General features: G+C 43.3%; 1 protein-coding gene across 1 annotated transcript in view; it reads left to right on the plus strand.

The window, feature by feature from the left end:
* PDK3 (pyruvate dehydrogenase kinase 3) overlaps positions 1–22,787 on the plus strand; it is an 85,549-nt gene that overhangs the window by 28,022 nt on the left and 34,740 nt on the right. The window contains exons 2-3 of the mRNA XM_048863264.2: positions 8,635–8,776; positions 19,008–19,079. Coding sequence (XP_048719221.2) covers positions 8,635–8,776; positions 19,008–19,079 — 214 coding nt within the window. The remainder of the gene's footprint in view (positions 1–8,634; positions 8,777–19,007; positions 19,080–22,787) is intronic.

A 22,787-nucleotide genomic window follows, 5' to 3' on the forward strand; every position in this document is an offset into this window, starting at 1 on the left:
GAAGCGAGTGGCGATAGCCCTGTGGAAGCTTGCAACGCCAGACAGCTACCGGTCAGTTGGGAATCAATTTGGAGTGGGCAAATCTACTGTTGGGGCTGCTGTGATGCAAGTAGCCCACGCAATCAAAGATCTGCTGATATCAAGGGTAGTGACCCTGGGAAATGTGCAGGTCATAGTGGATGGCTTTGCTGCAATGGGATTCCCTAACTGTGGTGGGGCCAAAGACGGAACCCATATCCCTATCTTGGCACCGGAGCACCAAGCCGGCTAGTACATAAACCGCAAGGGGTACTTTTCGATAGTGCTGCAAGCTCTGGTGGATCACAAGGGACGTTTCACCAACATCAACGTGGGATGGCCGGGAAAGGTACATGATGCTCGCATCTTCAGGAGCTCTGGTCTGTTTCAAAAGCTGCAGGAAGGGACTTTATTCCCAGACCAGAAAATAACTGTTGGGGATGTTGAAATGCCTATATGTATCCTTGGGGACCCAGCCTACCCCTTAATGCCATGGCTCATGAAGCCGTACACAGGCAGCCTGGACAGTAGTCAAGAGCTGTTCAACTACAGGCTGAGCAAGTGCAGAATGGTGGTAGAATGTGCATTTGGACGTTTAAAGGCGCGCTGGCGCAGTTTACTGACTCGCTTAGACCTCAGCGAAACCAATATTCCCACTGTTATTACTGCTTGCTGTGTGCTCCACAATATCTGTGAGAGTAAGGGGGAGACGTTTATGGCGGGGTGGGAGGTTGAGGCAAATCGCCTGGCTGCTGGTTATGCGCAGCCAGACACCAGGGCGGTTAGAAGAGCACAGGAGGGCGCGGTACGCATCAGAGAAGCTTTGAAAACCAGTTTCATGACTGGCCAGGCTACGGTGTGAAAGTTCTGTTTGTTTCTCCTTGATGAAGCCCTCCGCCCCTTGGTTCACTCTACTTCCCTGTAAGCTAACCACTCTCCCCTCCTCCCTTCAATCACCGCTTGCAGAGGCAATAAAGTCATTGTTGCTTCACATTCATGCATTCTTTATTCATTCATCACACAAATAGGGGGATGACTACCAAGGTAGCCGAGGAGGGGTGGTGGAGGAGGGAAGGAAAATGCCACACAGCACTTTAAGCACAGCACTTTAAAAGTTTACAACTTTAAAATTTATTGAATGACAGCCTTCTTTTTTTTGGGCAATCCTCTGTGGTGGAGTGGCTGGTTGGCCGGAGGCCCCCCCACCGCGTTCTTGGGCGTCTGGGTGTGGAGGCTATGGAACTTGGGGAGGAGGGCGGTTGGTTACAGAGGGGCTGCAGTGGCAGTCTGTGCTCCAGCTGCCTTTGCTGCAGCTCAACCATACACTGGAGCATACTGGTTTGGTCCTCCAGCAGCCTCAGCATTGAATCCTGCCTCCTCTCATCACGCTGCCACCACATTTGAGCTTCAGCCCTGTCTTCAGCCCGCCACCTCTCCTCCCGGTCATTTTGTGCTTTCCTGCACTCTGACATTATTTGCCTCCACGCATTCGTCTGTGCTCTGTCAGTGTGGGAGGACAGCATGAGCTCGGAGAACATTTCATCGCGAGTGCGTTTTTTTTTTTCTTTCTAAGCTTCACTAGCCTCTGGGAAGGAGAAGATCCTGTGATCATTTGAACACATGCAGCTGGTGGAGAAAAAAAAAGGGACAGCGGTATTTAAAAAGACACAGTTTATAAAACAGTGGCTACACTCTTTCAGGGTAAACCTTGCTGTTAACATTACATACATAGCACATGTGCTTTCGTTACAAGGTCGCATTTTGCCTCCTCCCACCGCGTGACTACCCCCTCAACCTTCCCCCCTCTCTGTGGCTAACAGCGGGGAACATTTCTGTTTAGCCACAGGCAAACAGCCCAGCAGGAATGGGCTCCTCTGAGTGTCCCCTGAAGAAAAGCACTCTATTTCAACTAGGTGACCATGAATTAGATCTCACTCTCCTGAGGATAACACAGAGAGATAAAGAACGGATGTTGTTTGAATGCCAGCAAACATACACTGCAATGCTTTGTTCTACAAAGATTCCCGAGTACGTGTTACTGGCCTGGAGTGGTAAAGTGTCCTACCATGAAGGACGCAATAAGGCTGCCCTCCCCAGAAACCTTTTGCAAAGGCTTTAGGACTACATCTAGGAGAACCGCAAATGCCAGGGCAAAGTAATCCTTTCACATGCTTGCTTTTAAACCATGTATAGTATTTTAAAAGGTACACTCACCAGAGGTCCCTTCTCCGCCTGCTGGGTCCAGGAGGCAGCCTTGGGTGGGTTCGGGGGGTACTGGCTCCAGGTCTAGGGTGAGAAACAGTTCCTGGCTGTCGGGAAAACCGGTTTCTCCACTTGCTTGCTGTGAGCTATCTACAACCTCCTCCTCCTCATCATCTTCTTCATCCCCAAAACCTGCTTCCGTATTGCCTCCATCTCCATTGAAGGAGTCAAACAACACGGCTGGGGTAGTGGTGGCTGAACCCCCTAAAATGGCATGCAGCTCATCATAGAAGCGGCATGTTTGGGGCTCTGACCCAGAGCGGCTGTTTGCCTCTCTGGTTTTCTGGTAGGCTTGCCTCAGCTCCTTCAGTTTCACGCGGCACTGCTTCGGGTCCCTGTTATGGCCTCTGTCCTTCATGCCCTGGGAGATTTTGACAAAGGTTTTGGCATTTCGAAAACTGGAACGGAGTTCTGATAGCACGGATTCCTCTCCCCAAACAGCGATCAGATCCCGTACCTCCCGTTCGGTCCATGCTGGAGCTCTTTTGCGATTCTGGGACTCCATCATGGTCACCTGTGCTGATGAGCTCTGCATGGTCACCTGCAGCTTGCCACGCTGGCCAAAGAGGAAATGAGATTCAAAAGTTCGCGGTTCTTTTCCTGTCTACCTGGCCAGTGCATCTGAGTTGAGAGTGCTGTCCAGAGCGGTCAGAATGGAGCACTCTGGGATAGCTCCCGGAGGCCAATACCATCGAATTGTGTCCACAGTACCCCAAATTCGAGCCGGCAACGTCGATTTAAGCGCTAATCCACTTGTCAGGGGTGGAGTAAGGAAATCGATTTTAAGAGCCCTTTAAGTCGAAATAAAGGGCTTCATTGTGTGGACGGGTGCAGGTTTACATCGATTTAACGCTGCTAAATTCGACCTAAAGTCCTAGTGTAGACCAGGGCTAACAGATTTATTAGAGCATAAGCTTTCGTGGGCTACAGCCCACTTCATCGGATACATAGAATGGAACATATAGTAAGAAGATTATATCCATACAGAGAAGGTGGAAGTTGCCATACAAAGTGTGAGAGGCTAATTAGTTAAGATGAGCTATTATCAGCAGGAGAAAAAAACTTCAGTAGTGATAATTAAGATGGTTATGAATAAAATAATGGACCATATCCTACCCTCTGCTTCACAGAGTTTAAGGGGATTTCAGTCTGGAAAAACATCCACAATTAGTGCTGCTCAGATGAGCAATAATCCCTCTTTTCTCTTTCCCTACCTCCCCATTCCTTTTTGAGGATGGCTTTTGATGCATGGCAGCCCAACTGCTGAGACTGTAGCTGGGAGTCAAGGAAACTCTGCAGAGGTCCTGGGACTACATGAAAATTGTTCTGTCCCCTTAGGGTGGCCAGAAATCTATGGGTTGGGGGCCAAATCTGCCACTTCATTGACAAATAAAACTCCTGTCCCTTACCTGAGTTTCCTTCCCATTTTCTTCAGGAATTTTTTCAAGTAGCTACACAGAGAAAACCAATACCAGGTTGTTACATGGGGGGCCAAAATGCTAAGATTTTTTTAATCTAATAAGTTACATGACAAAATAGGATTCCTATTGTATATCATCAGTAAGGATACGATTTAATCATGGGTATGCTGCTGCTCTGGGGGAGGGTCACTCCCATGGATGCTGCTTCTCTGTGGGGGTGGGGCGCTCTGGGGCCCCGGGGCTGCTGCCACTCTGGGTGCGGGGTGTGCTCCGGGCGCCCCCCCTGCTGCTGGGGAGGGAGGAGTGGCAGCACCGACTGCTGCTGCTCCAGGTGGGAGGTTGGTTCGGGATGCTACTGTTGCTCCGCCGCAATGCCCGGGACCAGTTACTGCGGGGCAACGGCCAAGCAGCAGCAGGTGCGGCTGGCCCCGAAGTCAGCTGCACCGGCTGCTGAAGAAGTCACACAGGCCCCAGAAAGTCACGGAATCCGTGACTTCCATGACTGACACGCAGCCTTAATCATCAGTGTATCTTATTGAAAGCAACGATACAGTTTCATAATTAGTTACTTTGGTGGCTAAGAGTTGCTGACTAATACAACATTTACAGAATTTACTTATGTGTAACTGAAGGGACAGATCCTGCAAAAACATATGTGAGTAAAATAATTGAGAATTTGCAGGATTAAATCAATAATTACTGATGCCAATAGAGCATAACAGTCCATTGACTGACATGCCTTAAATGAGCACACAAAAAAAGCCTCAAATGCTTGTTTTAAAGCCCAATTGGGGGCTGACTTGCCAGTGTACCCATCAGTGAACAGATGTTGAATGCTGTGCTGTTCAACTGATTATAATGGGACTGCCTTAAAGTGTGACCTTGATTGTGCCAGTTGCAATGTGCTTGAGGGGTTTTCAAATTGCAAACCTTAGTTATTATATGCATAGCAATGCTTTTAACCCTTTTTGGGCTGCCTGAACATATCTTAATCAGTACCTTGTATTTTTGGTTCATTTTGCAGGCAGGTGTGTTGGTCGTAGTCACAAAAGACACTTTCAATTTCTCTTTTGCTTATAGTGGAATACTTATAGCCCATGACAAGTAAAACACAGGTGTCTGAGCCTACCCAGTCTGTTTGCATATTGCCATAGATTTTTATACTCCTGGGGAAAGGTGGGAAATCTGAAAATAGGCATAGTCACTGACCTAATCACTCAGTTAAGCTCTGCAGTGAAGGATAGTGTCTGTAAGCATCACCATTGCTTTCAAATACCTGTGTATATATTTTGACACAGATGTCTCCAATGAATGCTTCTGTTTATTCACACAATGGGAATCCAGTAAAGTGATACATTTTAAGATTAAAGTGGAAACTCAAATGAAATTTCAGTTTTCTTAGGCCAAGTTTATACTAGAAAGTTTACAGTGGCACAGCTGTACCGATGCAGCTGGGCTGCTGTAAGATCGCTCGTGTAGCCGCTCTATGCTGACAGAACTCTCCTGTCGCATAATAAAACTGCCTCCATGACTGGCGGTAGCTCTGTCGGTGGGAGAAGCTCTCCCGCTGACATAGCATTGTCCACACTGGCGTTTCTGTTGGTCTGACTTATGTCACGCAGGGATGTATGTTTTTTCACATCCCTGAGCGACATAAATTATACCAACAAAAGTGGTAGAGTAGTCATGGCCTGAGAGCAGCAGTGGGCAGTCTGCGGCCCGGGACAGCTGGAAAGAACATGTTAGCTCACTCCCCCTTCTGCCCTCTTCACAAGTTAACAGGCTGTGTTGACTATGCCTTCTCTTTGGATATTCTTGGAAAAGCCCTTTGAGAACCAGGTTGCGATATACTGGTATGGCAGTCTGGCTGTTCACAACTTCCATTGTATGTAAGTATAGGGAGAAGGATGCACCGAGTGCTGCCATTCAGAAATAATTTGCTCATAGGTTTCTCCAGCTATGGCACAAAGCTTTTGTAGCCCAATAACTACAGAGTTAACTTTTTTGGTGGACCAGGGCCTAATTTTATTTTGCTTTCCCTATTTAGTACTGCTATTAGAATGCAAAAGGCAGTTTTTATAGCAATGTTAACTAAACTTTGACTTTGGAAGCACAGAATATAAATAGTTTCCAAAGCAAAGTCTTGAAGTATGACAGTTTTAAAAATTCACCTTAGAAATGAAACGAAATTGAAAGGAATATTTTGATCATGAAACATTTTTAAGCTATGGAGCTAAACCAGGAAACTTAGTTCCACAGATTCACTGCTGTGAAATTAGTTTTCCTTCTGCATCTTTTACCCTGGGTATTGCAAATATTAACAGTCAAAAAGTTGCTGTCTTTACAGTAATATTGTAACTGAGTTTGCCAGAAGTTTTCAATATTTCTGCTAATACTAAACACAATTGACTTTATAGGAATGTAAAGGTTTAATAATTTAACTGGACAAAGGCAGACTTAGGCTCATAAAGTACAGTTTAAAAAGTGCTTATAGTTGAAAAAGTGATTATAAAAATGGCATTGTATGGTTCTACTCAATTAAATTTGCTTGATGATATTACAATTTAAGTTTTTTTTTTTTCCTAACCACCACTCTGGAAACATCATGTGTATGTGAATTTACAAGATGTGGGTTGGTAAAAAGGAGTCCAGTTCTGCTTTTATGACTGCAACTGAAATTGAGCTTCACTTGTGTAGCTGAGGGCAGAAGTGGGCCTCATGTTTGTGTTGATTATATCTGTGTTTGTTTTAGGTCTTTGAAATGTTTAATTGAACTCTGATTATGGGCAAGATTTTTATGTATAATGGCAACCAAAGCTTTCCAGCTTGCATAAAATATGAAAAGTGTAAAAGTAAAGCTAGCATATAAATTGGTTAGGTTACTGGAACCACTGGTTATCTATAAAACTTATATTTTATGTTAGAAAAAATATAGGAGAGGATATGCAGGTAGATCAAGGTATTAGTTGAGAATAAAAAACAGACTTGTTTAAAGAGGTTCTGTTACGTACTGACAAATCGTTAAGCAGTAGAACTAGCCTAGTGGATCTGCCAATTCATCAGTGTGAGACTTGGCAAAGGAAACTTAAGGAATATATATATATATATACACATACACAAAAACTATGTTATACAACTCAACTTTGATAAATAAGAACGGCCATACTGGGTCAGACCAAAGATCCATCCAGCTCAGTATCCTGTCTTCCAACAGTGGCCAATGCCAGGTGCCCCAGAGGGAATGAATAAAACAGGTAATCATCAAGTGATCCATTCCCTGTCGCTCATTCCCAGCTTCTGGCAAACAGAGTCTAGGGACACCATCTCTGCCCATCCTGGCAAATAGCCATTGATGGACCTATCCTCCATGAATTTATATAGTTCTTTTTTGAACCCTGTTATAGTCGTGGATTTCACAACATCCTCTGGGAAAGAGTTCCACAGGTTGACTGTGTTGTGTGAAGAAATATTTCCTTTTGTTTGTTTTTAAACCTGCTGCTTATTAATTTCATTTGGTGACCCCCTAGTTCTTGTGTTATGAGAAGGAGTAATAGCACTTCCTTATTTACTTTCTCCACACCAGTCATGATTTTATACACCTCAGTCATATCCCCCCTTAATCATCTCTGTACCAAGCTGAAAAGTCCAAGTCTTATTGATCTCTCTTCATATGGAAGCCGTTCCATATCCCTAATCATTTTTGGTTCCCTTTTCTGAACTTTTTCCAGTTCCAATATATCTTTTTTGAGATGGGGTGACCACATCTGCACACAGTATTCAAGTTGTGGGCGTACCATGGATTTATATAGAGGCAATATGATATTTTCTGTCTTATCTATCCTTTTTTTAATGATTCCCAGCAGTCTGTTAGCTTTTTTGACTGCCGCTGCACATCGAGTGGATGTTTTCAGAGAACTATCCACAATGACTCCAGGATCTCTTTCTTGAGTGGTAACAGCTAATTTAGACCCCATCATTTTATATGTATAGATGATTATGTTTTCCAATGTGCATTTCTTTGCGTTTATCAACATTGAATTTTGTCTGCCGTTTTGTTGCCCAGTAACCCAGTTTTGAGAGATCCTTTTGTAGCTGTCTGCCTGGGACTTAACTATCTCGAGTAGTTTTGTGTACAGATTTCAGAGTAGCAGCTGTGTTAGTCTGTATTCGCAAAAAGAAAAGGAGTACTTATGGCACCTTAGGGACTAACCAGTTTATCGGAGCATAAGCTTTCGTGAGCTACAGCTCGCTTCATTGGATGCATAAAGTGGAAAGTACAGTGAGGAGATTTTATACATACACACAGATCTGTCGTAGTACTTAGAAGAGTAGGTAGGCATTTTATCCTGTATAGGCTAGTTTATTTAATGCTTATTTAAAGGGAATCTAAGTAATCCTTGTATCAAATGATTCTACAATAATAGTAGCTTTTCTAGAGCAGAAGTGCTAGCATTGTAGTAAAGAGCATTGAAGAAGTACAATTATTATGGAATTGCTTCTACAACAAAAGCAATAGAAAAAAGCCTCCTTGTATTGGAGAAAATTACTGTAAATTGTTTTTCTTTTACAATAAGTTTTTTTCAATCACGTGAGTGTGGCTGGGATAGAGGTTTTGAGCACTAGAGACAAATTGTGATTGGGTAAAGCTTGGAAGAATGATTCGGGGCGGGACCTTCTCAGACAGGTGGAACCTGAAGATATGAGGGAAAGAGGGCTTTGGAAGGGGTACTGACAGATGGACATGGGAAAGGAGCTAAAGAGGTAAAGATAAATGTGGTGTCCTGAAAAAGGGAACTGGAGGGATCAAAGGGGGACGAGACTTAAGGGTACTTTAATTGATCTTTGTTTTCAAAGATAAACATTTATTTCATTCTAGAGTTGCAAATTCTAAACCATAGTCTATTGCAATAGAATTCTTTATTTTTTCTAACAGGACGTGATAATGCATGTGAGAAAACATCATATATGTTCCTACGGAAAGAACTTCCTGTGCGGCTAGCTAATACCATGAGAGAAGTCAATTTGCTGCCTGATAACTTGCTAAACAGGCCTTCAGTTGGGCTAGTTCAGAGTTGGTAAGTATGGAGAGTGGATTAAGAAATCAGTATATTTCTGCTACTGTAAATGTATTTAAAAGTTGTACTTGTGAAAATGGATCTTATTATCCAGTTGTGTAATTTGAATAATTTATTTTTATAACATTTTCCCCCTGTTGAACTAGTATACCTATACAAATGAGGCCTCATTTCTGCTGTTTGATACTAAACAAATAGTCTAATACAATTTTCAGAGATAGAATGGGGACTTATAAATTGGTTTTTTGAGTCGGAGCCCAGAAATTCTGTGCACGAGTGATTTCAGTGGAAGAGTTTAGAGTGCTAAATCAGTAGCTGTTACAAGGCCTGCTTCATTTTTAAAGGAAAGATTAAACATCAACCTAATTTAATTGTAGCTGTCATGGATTCTTGCATCAGAAGAAATAAGGCCCTGCATATATTTTAAATGTTTGCTCTTTCTCCAGCTATCCCCTCATCACAAAAATTGAAAACTGACTTAAGCTTTTCCTGGTCTCATAGCTTGTGTTTTTAAAGGTTTAAAATGGCAGCTTTGATTCAGTTGGTACCGTGGAACTGCAAAACTCTGTAGTTTGTCCAGTTGGCTGAGACAAACTATTCGTCTTATCTTCTCAGCTGATTTGTATTAGTGTTAATACCAAATTCTGGCATCTACTCAATACCATTTATCTCTGCTTTACTTGTAAGTTGAGCAAAGGTCTGTAAACTTCTTCCTTGGCTACATTCATTGGGCTCTGAACAAGTTCTGCCACAAGGCACAGCTCTTCATGCTGTTCATGTCTGAGAAGAATTAATCCACAAAAATTTATGTAAAAATATCTTTGCATACTCTGCAGAGTTTTGCGAGTGAATTTGACCACAATTTTTGTATTCATAAGTTGCATTTTACCTTGATGGGAATTCAGTAACGTTAGTCTTTTCAGGTGGTAAAGTAATAGGTTAATTATTTAATGTTCGGTCGTATCTCAAACTTCAGACCTAAAAAAAATCCTAGATTAGTGTTAGAATTTGTGCAATATTTGGTTTAAAATTGTCTTATTCATGTAAAAACATCATGCAATGCCAGCTGTTTTCTTACAGATCATTTCAAACTTCATTACCTACAAATCAGTAAGTCTATATGCCAAATACACCTCTACCCCGATATAACGCAGTCTTCGGGAGACAAAAAATCTCACCGCGTTATAGGTTCCCTGACTGCTCTGACCCCATCCGCACACCCCGCCCCGTGACAGGTACTCACTGGCATCGGCGGGAAGCGGAGCAATGCAGCCCCAACCCACTCCACTCCGCCACCTCCCAGCCATGGCTCTCCGCTTCCAGCCGATGCTGAGTGCGGGGAGGTTGGGGAAAGGACGCCTCCCACACTCATCTGTGGTGGGAATTGGAGTGATGCGGCCCCAGACCGTTCCGCTTTTCTTGCCTCGGCCCCAGCTGTGTTTCTGGGGGGAGGGTTGGGGAAAGGTCCCGCACTCACCTGCGGCGGCAAACGGAGTCCTGCGGCTGGGAGCTGGCGGAGTGGAGCAGGCTGGGGCCGGGCTGCTCCGCTTCTGCTGCTGCCAGTGCGTGCAGGGGGGATCCCTTCCCCTAAGCCCCCTCCCCTGAGCAACACAGCTGGGGCTGGGGTGAGGGAAGCGGAGCGGGCTGTTCCCGGCCCCCAGGTAATTCCCCAGGCCGCTCTGGAACTGCGGGACCCCCCAAAATGCCACCCCAGAGCTCCTGCCTCCCAGACCCTGGGGATGGGGGAGCCCCTGACCTCTGCCGAGACCCTCTGCCCCTTATCCAGCCCTTTGGTCCTGGCCCGGCCTGGCACCTTTGACACGCTGCTCAGAGCAGCGTGTCGAAGCTTTATCACATTGTATGCAAACCCATGTTATATCGGGGTAGTGGTATACATGAAATTTGAAAGTGAATTAATGTGTGAAAAATACAGTAGAGCTATGGAAGTTAGGAATATTCGCATTCCGAGTTAAGATCTTGCTTTAAACTGAGCTATCCTTGCCTCTCTATATTGTAATACGCAAATGTGTATAGTTAGTTTTTCTTTGAGTGCTTGTTCATGTCGATTCCATTCTAGGTTTGTGCATGCCCATGTGCACAGTCACCGGAGATTTTTGCCTTAGCGGTACCCGTAGGATTGGCTGTAGTGCCTTCTTGAATGCCACGCTCATGTGCTGGTATATTAGGCACTGCTTAACCCTACATCCTCTCAGTTCCTTCTTAGGAGCGTTAGCGGTTCTTACAATCCATTATTCTGTCACCCTTTGTTGTTCGTTGTTAACTTAAAGGTCTAACTAAGTCTAAATGTTAGTTGTTTAGGAGTTAGAGTCTAGAGTTTAGGAGTTAGGAGTTGGGACTTCGCCTCGGAGCTGGGCATGCCCTGTTCTCCAGGCTTTGAGCCATGTTCATTGTGCAGCCGGCCAATTGCCATTAGTGACCCCCCACAAGAGCAGTTTAAAGTGTTTGGGGGAGTCCCACAGAAAGGATAAGTGCAGGATCTGCAAAAACTTTCATCCTTGAACTCAGAAGGAGCGGGATATCTGCCTGAGGACTCTCCTGTGGAATCTGTGCTTTGTCCCTCTTGATTGGACTCCACGCCTGGCATCCTGGATTGGTGCGCAGCTCAATACTGGCACCGGAACCCTCCTGGCACCATTCTCCCTCCCCGGTGCCTAAGAAGCAGTTGAAGTTGATGGGCCTCCAGCAGTGCAGGAAAAGGGGACTTCGGGCAAAAGACCTGTCAGGCCACATGGCCACCCCAGAGCTGCTTGTGGGTACTGCTGCGGTCGGACCCCCTAGTCCAGCCAGAGACCCGCCTCCTGCTCCTGGGAGCAACAACGGGTCCCGGCCCCTAGTATGGTCATCTGTGCCTGAAGTCGGCCCCGTGGGAAAAGAGCAAGCAGGCTGACCAGCACAACAGAGGCCAAGCCAGGTGACGGACCCAGCCAAGGCCCTGGCATCTATGGGCAAGCCAGTTATGGGACCACCCCCTAAAGCAGCAGAGCGTCCCTGATCCCCAGACCACAGGTGTCAGTCCACGTTGCTCTGGCCTTGGATCCCAGCACTGTAGCCTCAGTCCCCATCTGTGTAGGAGCCGGAGGGGGGACATGCCTCTGCTTCTGGGAGCTGATTGCGGTAAGCGTTGCCCAGAGCCTGCACCCCGACCTCCTTCTGTGTCCCGATCCCTTGCCCCAGCCCTGATCCCCCTCCTGCCCTCCGAACCCCTCAGTCCCAGCCTGGAGCACCCTCCTGCACCTCCAACTCCTCATCCTCAGCCCCACCGCAAAGCACACACCCCCAGCTGGAGCTCTTACCCCCTCCCACACCCCAACCCTGTGCCCCAGCCTGGAGCCCCCTCCCACACCCTGAACTCCTAATTTCTGGCCCATTCCAGAGCCCGCCCCCCCCCGTTGGAGCCCTCCCCCCCTCCTGCATCTGAACCCCAATTTTATGAGCATTCGTGGCCCACCATACAATTTCCATATCCAGATGTGGCACTTGGGCAAAAAAGTTTGCCCACCTCTGGCCTAGGCAGTCTCCCAGCATCAATCCCCCTGCATGCGGGATCGTTCCCAGTCATGGCAACAATCTCTGGCTCCCTGGTACCGCTCCTTGGACAGGCACCGATCTTCACTCTCTCCTTACCGGTCACCGACTAGGTTCAATCAGCAGATGCAGGCATCTATGGCTCCACCCTGGTCACCGGAAGGGCAAAGTTAACACGGGAAGGGTCCAAGCCTCAAGGGGAGTTCAGCCCCTCACCTATAAAAGGCAAATCACCACTGACCCGTGAGACCAGCGTGGCTCCTGTGGCAGTGGTGTGGAGGCAGGGGCAATGGCCTGTCCAGTGGCAGTACTGGAACCCGTGGGGTGTACCTCTTGTACCGGTTCCGTACTCCCATTGTTCCTCCCAGGCTGCATCAGACAACCTGCCCCCGGCACAGCCGGCACCCGAGAAGGAGCAACACATCTCAAAGAACAACAGTTACAAAAAAGTAGGTAACCATCTTTTATTGTCAGCATATTAGTGGCTCACCAATGTCTTCAAGATGATGCAGATGTCCGATTGCTAAACTCACAGATGGAGTTTTTTCTGATAGTTCAGGAAATGACATTTGAAGTCCATGATTAGAGGAATATATTATGTTTATTGTTGTAATGGGTTCCTTTTTGGAAGATTAAATTCTTTATCTTCTGTGATTTCCATGTGTGAAATAATAGATCAGAAAGAGAGCTGTTTTTTGAGAAAATAGAAATACATGTGGTTTTGGACCTGTAACAGATAAGATTTTTATTGTGAGAAATTGCAACAAATATTTTCAGCTTTGTATTTCCATATCCAAGTGTTGACTCTAAACAGTTGTTAAAAGGTATTGATGTTTGTATTTCCTCAAATGATGTTTATGTTTCTCTCTCAAATATTTTGTTTTGAACATCAAATGTTTTTGAAAAAGAAAAATATTTACCTGTATTAGGACCAAATTTACTAACTCATTAATATTGTCAGAAGTATAAATCTTTTTTTTTTTTTTGGGGGGGGGGGGGCTGAAATTCAAGAGTCTTAACAGGTTACCTTAAAAATTTATTGACGAAGAATCTTAAACAAAATTTATTATACCTGAAATTAGTCACCTTCTTAATGTTTTTTCATATTTTAAATATTGTCTTGTACTTTCAGATTGTCATAAATCCATCAACCTGTGAATTTTTCACAAGTGTAACCATGCCTTTGTGGGACACAACTGAGAATACCAAATTCAGGACAAACTGCTTAGAAATGTGGCAGATATACCCCAGAACTGGAGGTTATTCTCCCTTGAGAAATACCAAACCAGCTACAAAAGTAAACTTCCGTTTGACCACACTGGCTAACAGGAAGCCATAAAAGCAGTTTCTTTAGATATCCAAGTCCTTATATCACCACCAAAAACACTAGATTTGAAGATGAGTGGATCTTTACAACCAATTTCGTCAAATAACAGGTTCTTCTTATCCCAGAGGAACAGCCACACACTCAGGTCAATATACAACTCGGATCTTACCCAAAAATCACACTGTTTCCGATCCTTTAGTATCTAAAATCTAAAGTTTTATTTATAAAAAGAAAAGAATGAAAGGCAAGAGTTCAAATTGGTTAAAGGAATCAAATACATACAATAAACGCAAAGTTCTCGGTTCAGGCTTGTAGCAGTGATGGAATCAACTGCTGGCTTAACTCAAGTCTCTGGCTGCTTCCAAATCATTGGAAGGTCCTCAGTCCATTGGTTAGAATGCTCCCATTAGTCCATTGTCCAGAGATTTGAGCAGGAAAGAGGTAAAATGGAGCGATTTCCAGGGCCTTTTATATCTTCTGCCATGTGGAGGGAAACCCATTGTTTCAAACAAAGCCCTCAGCACAGCTAGTGGAAAGTTTACAGATGACAAAATGGGAGTTTGGAGTCAGGTGGACAAGTCACCTGTGGATGCGTGATTTCATGTAGGACTTGTCTACACTGCCACTTTACAGCGCTGCAACTTTCTCGCTCAGGGGTGTGGGAACACCTCCCCCCCCCCCCGCCCGAGCACTGCAAGTTTCAGCACTGTAAAGTGGCAGTGTAGACAGTGCAACCAGTGCTGGGAGCTACTCCCCTTGTGGTGGTGGTGTGTTTTTTTTTTTTTTTTACAGTGTTAGGAGAGCTCTCTCCCAGTGCTGGTGTAGTGACTAAACAGCTGCTTTTACATTGCTAGTGAAGGCATACCCTAGTCATTGCAGGAAGCCATTATCATAGAATATCAGGGTTGGAAGGGACCTCAGGAGGTCATCTAGTCCAACCCCCTGCTCAAAGCAGGACCAATCCCCAACTAAATTATCCCACCCAGGGCTTTGTCAAGCCTGACCTTAAAAACTTCCAAGGAAGGAGATTCCACCACCTCCCTAGGTAACGCATTCCAGTGTTTCACCACCCTCCTAGTGAAAAAGTTTTTCCTAATATCCAACCTAAACCTCCCCCACTGCAACTTGAGACCATTACTCCTCGTTCTGTCATCTGCTACCACTGAGCTGATTACCTATACTCCAGACAGTACGTTTGCAGGACAGTCCATTCAGTGTAGATGGGCATGGTCCATGGTCCAATGTCGGTTAAGTGTTTCTTAATGAGCCACTTAATTTGAATCGTTCATAATGTGCTGGCTAAACATCTTCTTGGTGTTTCCCAGAAGCAAACATATTAGAAATACAGGTATAGAGCAAATACTCATAACATTAAATACAAAAATGATGCATACAAATAGCATAATCATACTCAGCAAATCTTAACCTTTCCATAGACATCTTACATACCACATTTCGTACAAGATTTGTTGCATATGTATAACAGTGGTTGCAATAATGATCTGTATGGTCATGTTTTAATCAGATAATTTCACAAGAAGTACGAGACTTTTGTGTATACTGAATTAATATAAATGGGAAATATCACATTTCATTTGCTTTTAAAAGTAAGGCATTCCCAAAGGGCAAGAATGCATGGATTTTGCTGGCTGCCGATAGGAGAATTGCATCTAAAATTACAGCGGTGGCGGTTGCAGCTTCAAGCATGCTTGTCAACGTCTTTAACGATTTGGTATTTTTAAGCAACATTGTTTCTTCAAGTGAATGCATGTGTCTGTTCCACCATAGGTGTGTGTGTGTGTGTGTCATGCATCAGTGCTGGAAAGTTTTCCCTAGTGGTACCCATGGGGCAGCCACGCCTGCGTCCTGGCTTCCCTCATGCTTTAAGCTAAGGGTATAAAGCAGGGGTGGCCAAACTGCAGCTTTTTTACTGTTAAAGTGTAGCTCATGGAGCCCCCCTCAAACCCACTGCCTCTAGTCTCCGCCTACTAGACTGAGGGTGTGGAGAGCTCAGGGTTTCTGCCCTGTGGTGGAGCTAGGGGCTTCTGCTAGAGACAACTGGTGCCTGCTGGGGAGGACACAATTTAAAGGTTCACCCTCCCCTAACAGCTTGAGTTATGCCCCTCAGGTACACCCCCAGTCTTACCGTCAGTGACCCCTCCCTGCAGCTTCCAGATGTTAACTCCATGTGGAGAGCCAGTGGCAAACAGCTGGGAGCTGCAGGGAGGAGCCACTGCTTTAGCTCCATAGGGAGAGGTAGCAACAAAAGCTGCAGCTTTCCCTGCAGCTCCCAGTTGTTTGCCGCTGCCTCTCCCCTTGGCCGGAGCTCCCAGCTTGCCAGCCCCAGCAGCTGCCATGCAGGGAGGAGGGGGCCCATCAAACCCTGGCAAAACTCTCGGAGGGCACGTGACCTTATGCATCTCTCGGTTTAAAAGATACCACTATGGTTTGGAAATCACTCACACATCAAATACCTGAGATTCTTCGTGTGAGGATGAGATGCTACCAGGTGAGTCTTTCCTTTCAGCTGGTCCACAGCACATGAGTCTTCAAGTGCTTTGTGGTGGTTGCTGCTCACTTCATACACCCAGGAATATTTGCCTAAATATCAGGACGACTGACTCCGAAGGGTCAACTCTTAACAGGATTCTCCTCAGATCCTATACATTTGCATATTCTTCCAGTCTTGGAGACTATAAGTCAAGTGGGAGAAAGTCCTCGCTTCAACCTGTGCAAAGGATCACCTTCATCAGAGCTGTCCTGGACTCCACTTGGGCCAGAGACTTTCTTCCAGAAGAGAGAGTTTTTTTTTGAAAATTCAAGACTCCTTGGCAAATCTTGGAACAACTGTACAATATTTCCTAAGACTGCTGGGCCTGATAGTCTCCTCATGACCTGCATCACACCCTTTGCTCATCTGAATATAAGATCTTTGCATCACTCTGTGGTGCATTAATGCACACCAGCGGAAACAGTCTTCAAAGGAGACTTGAGTGCTCCAACAGCTTCATTGGTAGGAGAGCTCTTCTATTCCTTACCATCATAGGTTTCAGAGTAACAGCCGTGTTAGTCTGTATTTGCAAAAAGAAAAGGAGTACTTGTGGCACCTTAGAGACTAACCAATTTATTTGAGCATAAGCTTTTGTGAGCTACAGCTCACTTCATCGGATGCATACTGTGGAAAGTACAGAAGACCTTTTTATACACACAAACCATGAAAAAATGGGTGATTATCACTACAAAAGGTTTTCTCTCCCCCCACCCCACTCTCCTGCTGGTAATACACATTGTAAGGAGAGTGATCACTTTACATAAGCTATTACCAGCAGGAGAGTGGGGTGGGGGGAGAGAAAACTTTTTGTAGTGATAGACACCCATTTTTTCATGGTTTGTGTGTATAAAAACGTCTTCTGTACTTTCCACAGTATGCATCCGATGAAGTGAGCTGTAGCTCACGAAAGCTTATGCTCAAATAAATTGGTTAGTCTCTAAGGTGCCACAAGTACTCCTTTTTCTTTTTACCATCACAGTTGCCACTGATACCTGCAATCTGGACTCTGATGCATATTCCCAAGACCTCCTGTTTCAGGTGCTTTAGCCAGTGACTTCAACCATTTTAATGGTTTGACTTTCTTTAAAACTTGGCAGCCAACATGTACTGCTTAATATTATTATTTTGTATTTAATTATATTATTTTTAGGGATTATTATAAATTTGCCTTAACATAGGTTGTCAATTTCAAATTGAATTTTGAATAGGTTTATTTTTTAAAAATGAACCTGTATTTAATTTAAATTGGTTATTTAAATAAGATTTTTTTTTAACTTAAAAGTGTGGATTTTTGTTTTTTGGTTTTTTAAACGATTTTTTTTTCATGCATGCTGATTCTGACTGTCCTTTTTTTGCTCTTCTTGGAAATGTCCCACTTTGTAGCAGTCTTTGCAGGGAATTCTTTTTGTGTACTGCATATGTTTTTGTTTCAGACAAAATTATAGTCCTAAGGTAAAAGTTTCAAAAGTGATTTAGGTTCCTATTAGAGAGACAAGATGGGCGGGGCAATACCTTTTATTGGACCAACTTCTGTTGATGAGAGAGACAAGCTTTTGAGTTACGCAGAGCTCTTCTTCAGGTCTGATAAACCTACTCAGGGTGTCACAGCTAAATACAAGTTGTAACAGATAGTTTAACATAAGTAGTTAACACTCTGTAGGATACTATTCAGTTTGAAGTAACCCGTTAAGATGGCTGCAGTCATAGGAGAAAAAATGGATGTTAGTGGGTTACAAATTGTTGTAACAAGCCATAAATCCAGTGTCTTTATTAAAACCCTGATTTTTAGTGTCTAGCAAAATTACGAATTTAAGCTTTTGAGCTTGTCTGTTGAAGGTGTTGTGTAGGTTTCCTTTGAGGACGAGGACTGAGAGGTCAGATATGGAGTTGTCATTTTGTGAAAAGTGTTTGCCCACAGGTGATATGGTGTCTTTTATTATTTTACTCTGTGAATTCATTCAAAAGTGTAGTGTTTGGTTTCACCCACACAATTATTGGGGTGTGTAGTGCACTGGATGAGGTACATAACTTATTGTGATAGGCATGTGTATGACCCATGGATCTTGAAAAGTGTGTTGGAGGGTATTGACCATTGTATATGTCTGCAAGTTTTTCATCAGTTATGGCAGGGTCTGGTGCTGCGTTGAGTTGGTGGGTCCTAGTCTGTGGGGAACTTGCTTCTGATAATGAGGTTGGTGAGATTGCAGGGCGGGGTGTCTGTTTGAAGACCAGAAGAGGGGGTTTGGGAAAGATTTCTTTCATGATGTGTTCCCCAACAGGTATGGGTTGTAAATGTTAAATGATACTGTGTATGGTTTCCAGTGTGGAGTGGTAGATAACAGCCAGGTGTATGCGGTCAGAGGGTTTTTTCCTGTTTTGAAGGAGTTTCTCTTGGAGTATTTGAGTGGCCTGTTCCATGACATCATCTGCTTCTCTGGGGGAGAGTTCTTGTTTGGTGAAAGGCAGTTTTAAGTGTGTTAAGGTGTGTATCCTGGACTTTCTCCATTGAGTATATTCTGTGGTTTCTGAGTGCCTGGCTGCAGGTAACAGGTTTCTTGATGTATTTTGGCTGGTTACTTGATCTGTGTAGGTAAATGTGATGAGCCATGGCTTTCTTGTATACAGTGGTCAGTAGGGATCCATTGCTGAAGCTGATCATGGTGTCCAGGAAGTTGATATTGGTGCAGAAGAGTTCTAGAGAGAGTTTAATGGATGCGTGGTGATCATTGAAGTGGGATTCTATGTCACTTCGGTGTCTTTGAACGTTTTATCCCTAGTTCTTAATGTCACATCTCTTTATATTTCAGGTACATGCAAAGTTTCCTTGAGCTTTTAGAATATGAAAATAAAAGCCCTGAGGATCCTCATATTCTGGATAAGTAAGTAATGATTTATTTTAGAAGTAAAACCACCAGGAAAAAGATCTGTTAAAAGCCAGGATTTCTGTTTATTGTAACAGCATAGAAATAATCAAATTTGTAATGTAGAATTCAGGTAGTTAAGACTGTGTTTGTAATAACTAAAACATAAAATCTAAGTTTGTTTGAACAGCTTACGCTGTATCCTGCTAGTTCCTAACTTGCAATACTGTATAATGTGTTAAATTCAAGGTATGTAAAATAAAAAAGTACATATAAATAAAGGTATACTAAAGGTACCAAACACTTTTAATACAAAAAAAAACCCTACTTAGGTACTCTGTTTTCCTTGAGCTCAGGTAGTCTATTATAGTATTTTAATGTATTATGTTAATGTATTAATATTTCAAACAGGTCTATAACTTGGAACAGAACATTTACCATACAATAAAAATTACTTTGGGTGAAATCCTGTACTATTGGAATCAATGGGAGTTTTGCCATTGATTACAGTAGGTACAGGATTTAACCCTTCATTGCTATCTATCAGAGCTGAATTCAGACTAATGACTTTAAGGTGAAAAGTTTCATGGGCCAAATTCATATCAGAGGAAAGCAAGCCACAACTTCCACTGAAGATTAGTCTTATTCTGATTTTCTTACAGTAACAAACACTCTACCTCAGCATGGAAAGTTCTTTCTTGCTTATATATCATTACCATTAAAGTAAAGGTTCTGTAGATTCTGTGTTTTTATTTACTTTAGATGTTTATTAAACTGCAATTTAGAGAGTCCATCCAATACTGTAGGCACCCCTGACACTCTTAAAAATATACTAATAAACAGGCAGACCCATCAGTTACCCCAAATCGTATCAAATAACCCACCAACAGCATAACAAGAAATAATTAACAGAATCCAACACCACTGCTATTCAGCCCTGTCCTACATTCATATCTTCATAGTCAAGGGAGAAAAGGTGAGGACTCTGAAGGCTAATGGATTTGGACTATTACAGAGCTGAGGAGGAAACAAGTTCCAAAAGTTCTCCATTACATCTGCATAACCATATGATTCTTTTGCGTTTACACAGGTATGACTGAACACAGAATTTGGCCCTTCATTTGAAACGTGGTAGACAATTTTGTTGATGATGCATGAGAGAGAATAAAACTCTGCTGATGTTCCATCAGTTGTATTGGTTCTGCAGTGCTAACCGTATTGAAGTAATAAATTCTTTTAGTCATTAAAGTAAACGGATTAGACTTGGGGCTGATCTGTTGAGAAATATGTCATGTTTATTTTTTTCCTGTGCAGACCAGAACTGCACTTTAAACTGACATTTTTAATAGCTATATTCTCTTCCAGAAAGGTAAATAAGATATGTCCTCATGTTTCATTCTTGGTTTTTAAGTGATTCTCAAACTTCATCACAAATTTCTCATTCAACTTGTATACTAATTCCATTTAAAGTAAGTCCCTCTGCCTGTCTCTCATTCTAAATCCTTCAAGTGGAAGACTTTCTCCATAAGCTGGATATCAAAAATGCCATCCACTTTTATGTGGCAAGATGAAAGTTTTTGCTTAACTCTTTTCTGCTGTTTATGAGGGTAGGCCAAAAAGGGTTAACATATCCAATCAGTAGTAATCTAAATGGATAGTCACTTGAATTGAGTCTTATTCAAAAATTGCCGTTACAGAAGGTTGCTACGCTTACTCTGCTAAAGCTGTGGTGACACTCTTGTGTTGATACAAAAGCCAGATCAGAAGTTAGATCTGATACATATTTTGGTAAAACTGCTCCTTCAGTCTGTTTACAAATTATGGAGCTCTTCAGCCTTGCTCCAAAGGGGTTAATGCTAAGTAATCTCGGGGGGGGGGAAGAATCAGTGAAAGATTTTTTTTTCATGAAAAATACAAGGTTATTTGCCAATAGAGTTCTCCAAATGTATTTACTACTAAGACTTACTACGCATCTTGTTACATCATCTCAGCTTGTCTTCATGTAGCTACTGTTTCTGGATAGGCAGTTACCAAATGAAGGGGTAAAGAACTCGTCGTCTTCTCACTGATGCTGCCTTTGTGCGCATCTGCCAACGCACATGAAGTTGACTAGGTTCAACCAGCTTTCTAAGAATTCCTGCTCTGTGGAACTCGGTGTTACTCACTGTGGTTTTGGAGAAGTAGTACGCAGTATTTTGAAACTTGGTTACAAGTGACTAAGTCAGAATATTAATAAATTTCTTCATTCTGGTGTCATGTGAGCTTTGTTTGAAATGGTGCTTGTCTACAGCCTAAAGTGAAAAGATCAGGGGCCAACTTGACAGACATGGAGCATAGCAAGATTAAGGAAAAGTGGTAAACTCATAAATACACATAAATATATTCAGGTTGTTAGCCTTTTAAAAAAATGTTTAGGTCTATCTTAATTCATAGAAAGGAATATCTTCAAGAGCGAAGTAAAGCATCTTTGAAGATAGGAGGAGGAGCAGTTGCATGTTAGGGTACATCTTCACTACCCGCCAGATTGGTGGGTAGTGATCGATCTGTCAGGGATCGATTTATCTTGTCTCGTCTAGACGTGATAAATCGATCCCTGAATCGATGCCTGTACTCCACTTTGGCAGGAGGAGTAAGCGAAGTCGATGGGGAGCTGCCATGGTCGACTCGCCGCTGTGAGGACGGCAAGGTAAGTCGAACTAAGATACTTTGATTTCAGCTACGCGAATAGTGTAGCTGAAGTTGCATATCTGAGTTCGACCTCCCCACGCAGTGTAGCCCAGGCCTTAGAAATAACTAAGGATTCCTTTATAATATATGTTGTCCTCTGTAGCACTGAAGGATTCTGGTTTCTAGGCAGGCATGCTTTCTGATATGAAACATAAAGAAATTCAAGTTTGTTTCCTTGTGGCACTATCTCTCTATTTGCAGAAGAGAAAATAGGAGTTTGTTCCTGTACTTCTTTGCAACCAAAAAAATGATTTTGGTATTCACAGCTAGGAAGAAGAGGACTGAAACCTCTCTTTTCTTGGCATTTAACTCTGAGATTTCAGTAGTTACAGATCACACATAATCAGAAAGGCCTAATCTATTTAAAAGAATCTCTGAAGCCTTAAGCATTAAAGTAGTTTTGAAGAGGGGATGCTTGTTCAATCAGCAAGGTAGGTGAGTATGTAAGAACAGCCCTTCTTTATTTTAAAAGTCTTTAGATTTGGGATTAGGTAGTATCTATTAAGACTTCCACATTACTGCTTATTTTGCAAAGTAAGATGTCACTTTGAAAGACTAGATGAGCCATTTGTGGAGGCACTTAAGAATTGCTGATTAGATAGGAGATGGTGAATAAGTTATTTTACAAGAGGAGCGTTCCTTCACAATCAGCCATGTAGGGTGAAGGGGAAAGCATCTTTAGGGAAAATAGATACATTATTACTCATTAGGAGAGGTACATGTGACATTACCCAGGGTACAATCTGGACTGTAGAACAGCTGTGTCCACTCAATTCTCCAGCCTGGGGTGCCTTTTACACTGTTCACTGTGAGAACAACCACTCTTGCTCAGATCACACGCAGCCTTCAGCATGTGAATTACTCTCAGATATTACTGTATGAGTATTAGCGAGCCACCAATGAATTACACTGCAGGGCAACACCAGCAAACTCCCAGTCCCAGACTTTCCCCGAACATATGCATCTTGTAGTGCCAAGCTCTCTCCTTCTGGACAGTAC

The sequence above is a fragment of the Caretta caretta genome, chromosome 1 (genome assembly GCF_965140235.1).
Source record: "Caretta caretta isolate rCarCar2 chromosome 1, rCarCar1.hap1, whole genome shotgun sequence".
Classification (NCBI taxonomy): Eukaryota; Metazoa; Chordata; order Testudines; family Cheloniidae; genus Caretta; species Caretta caretta.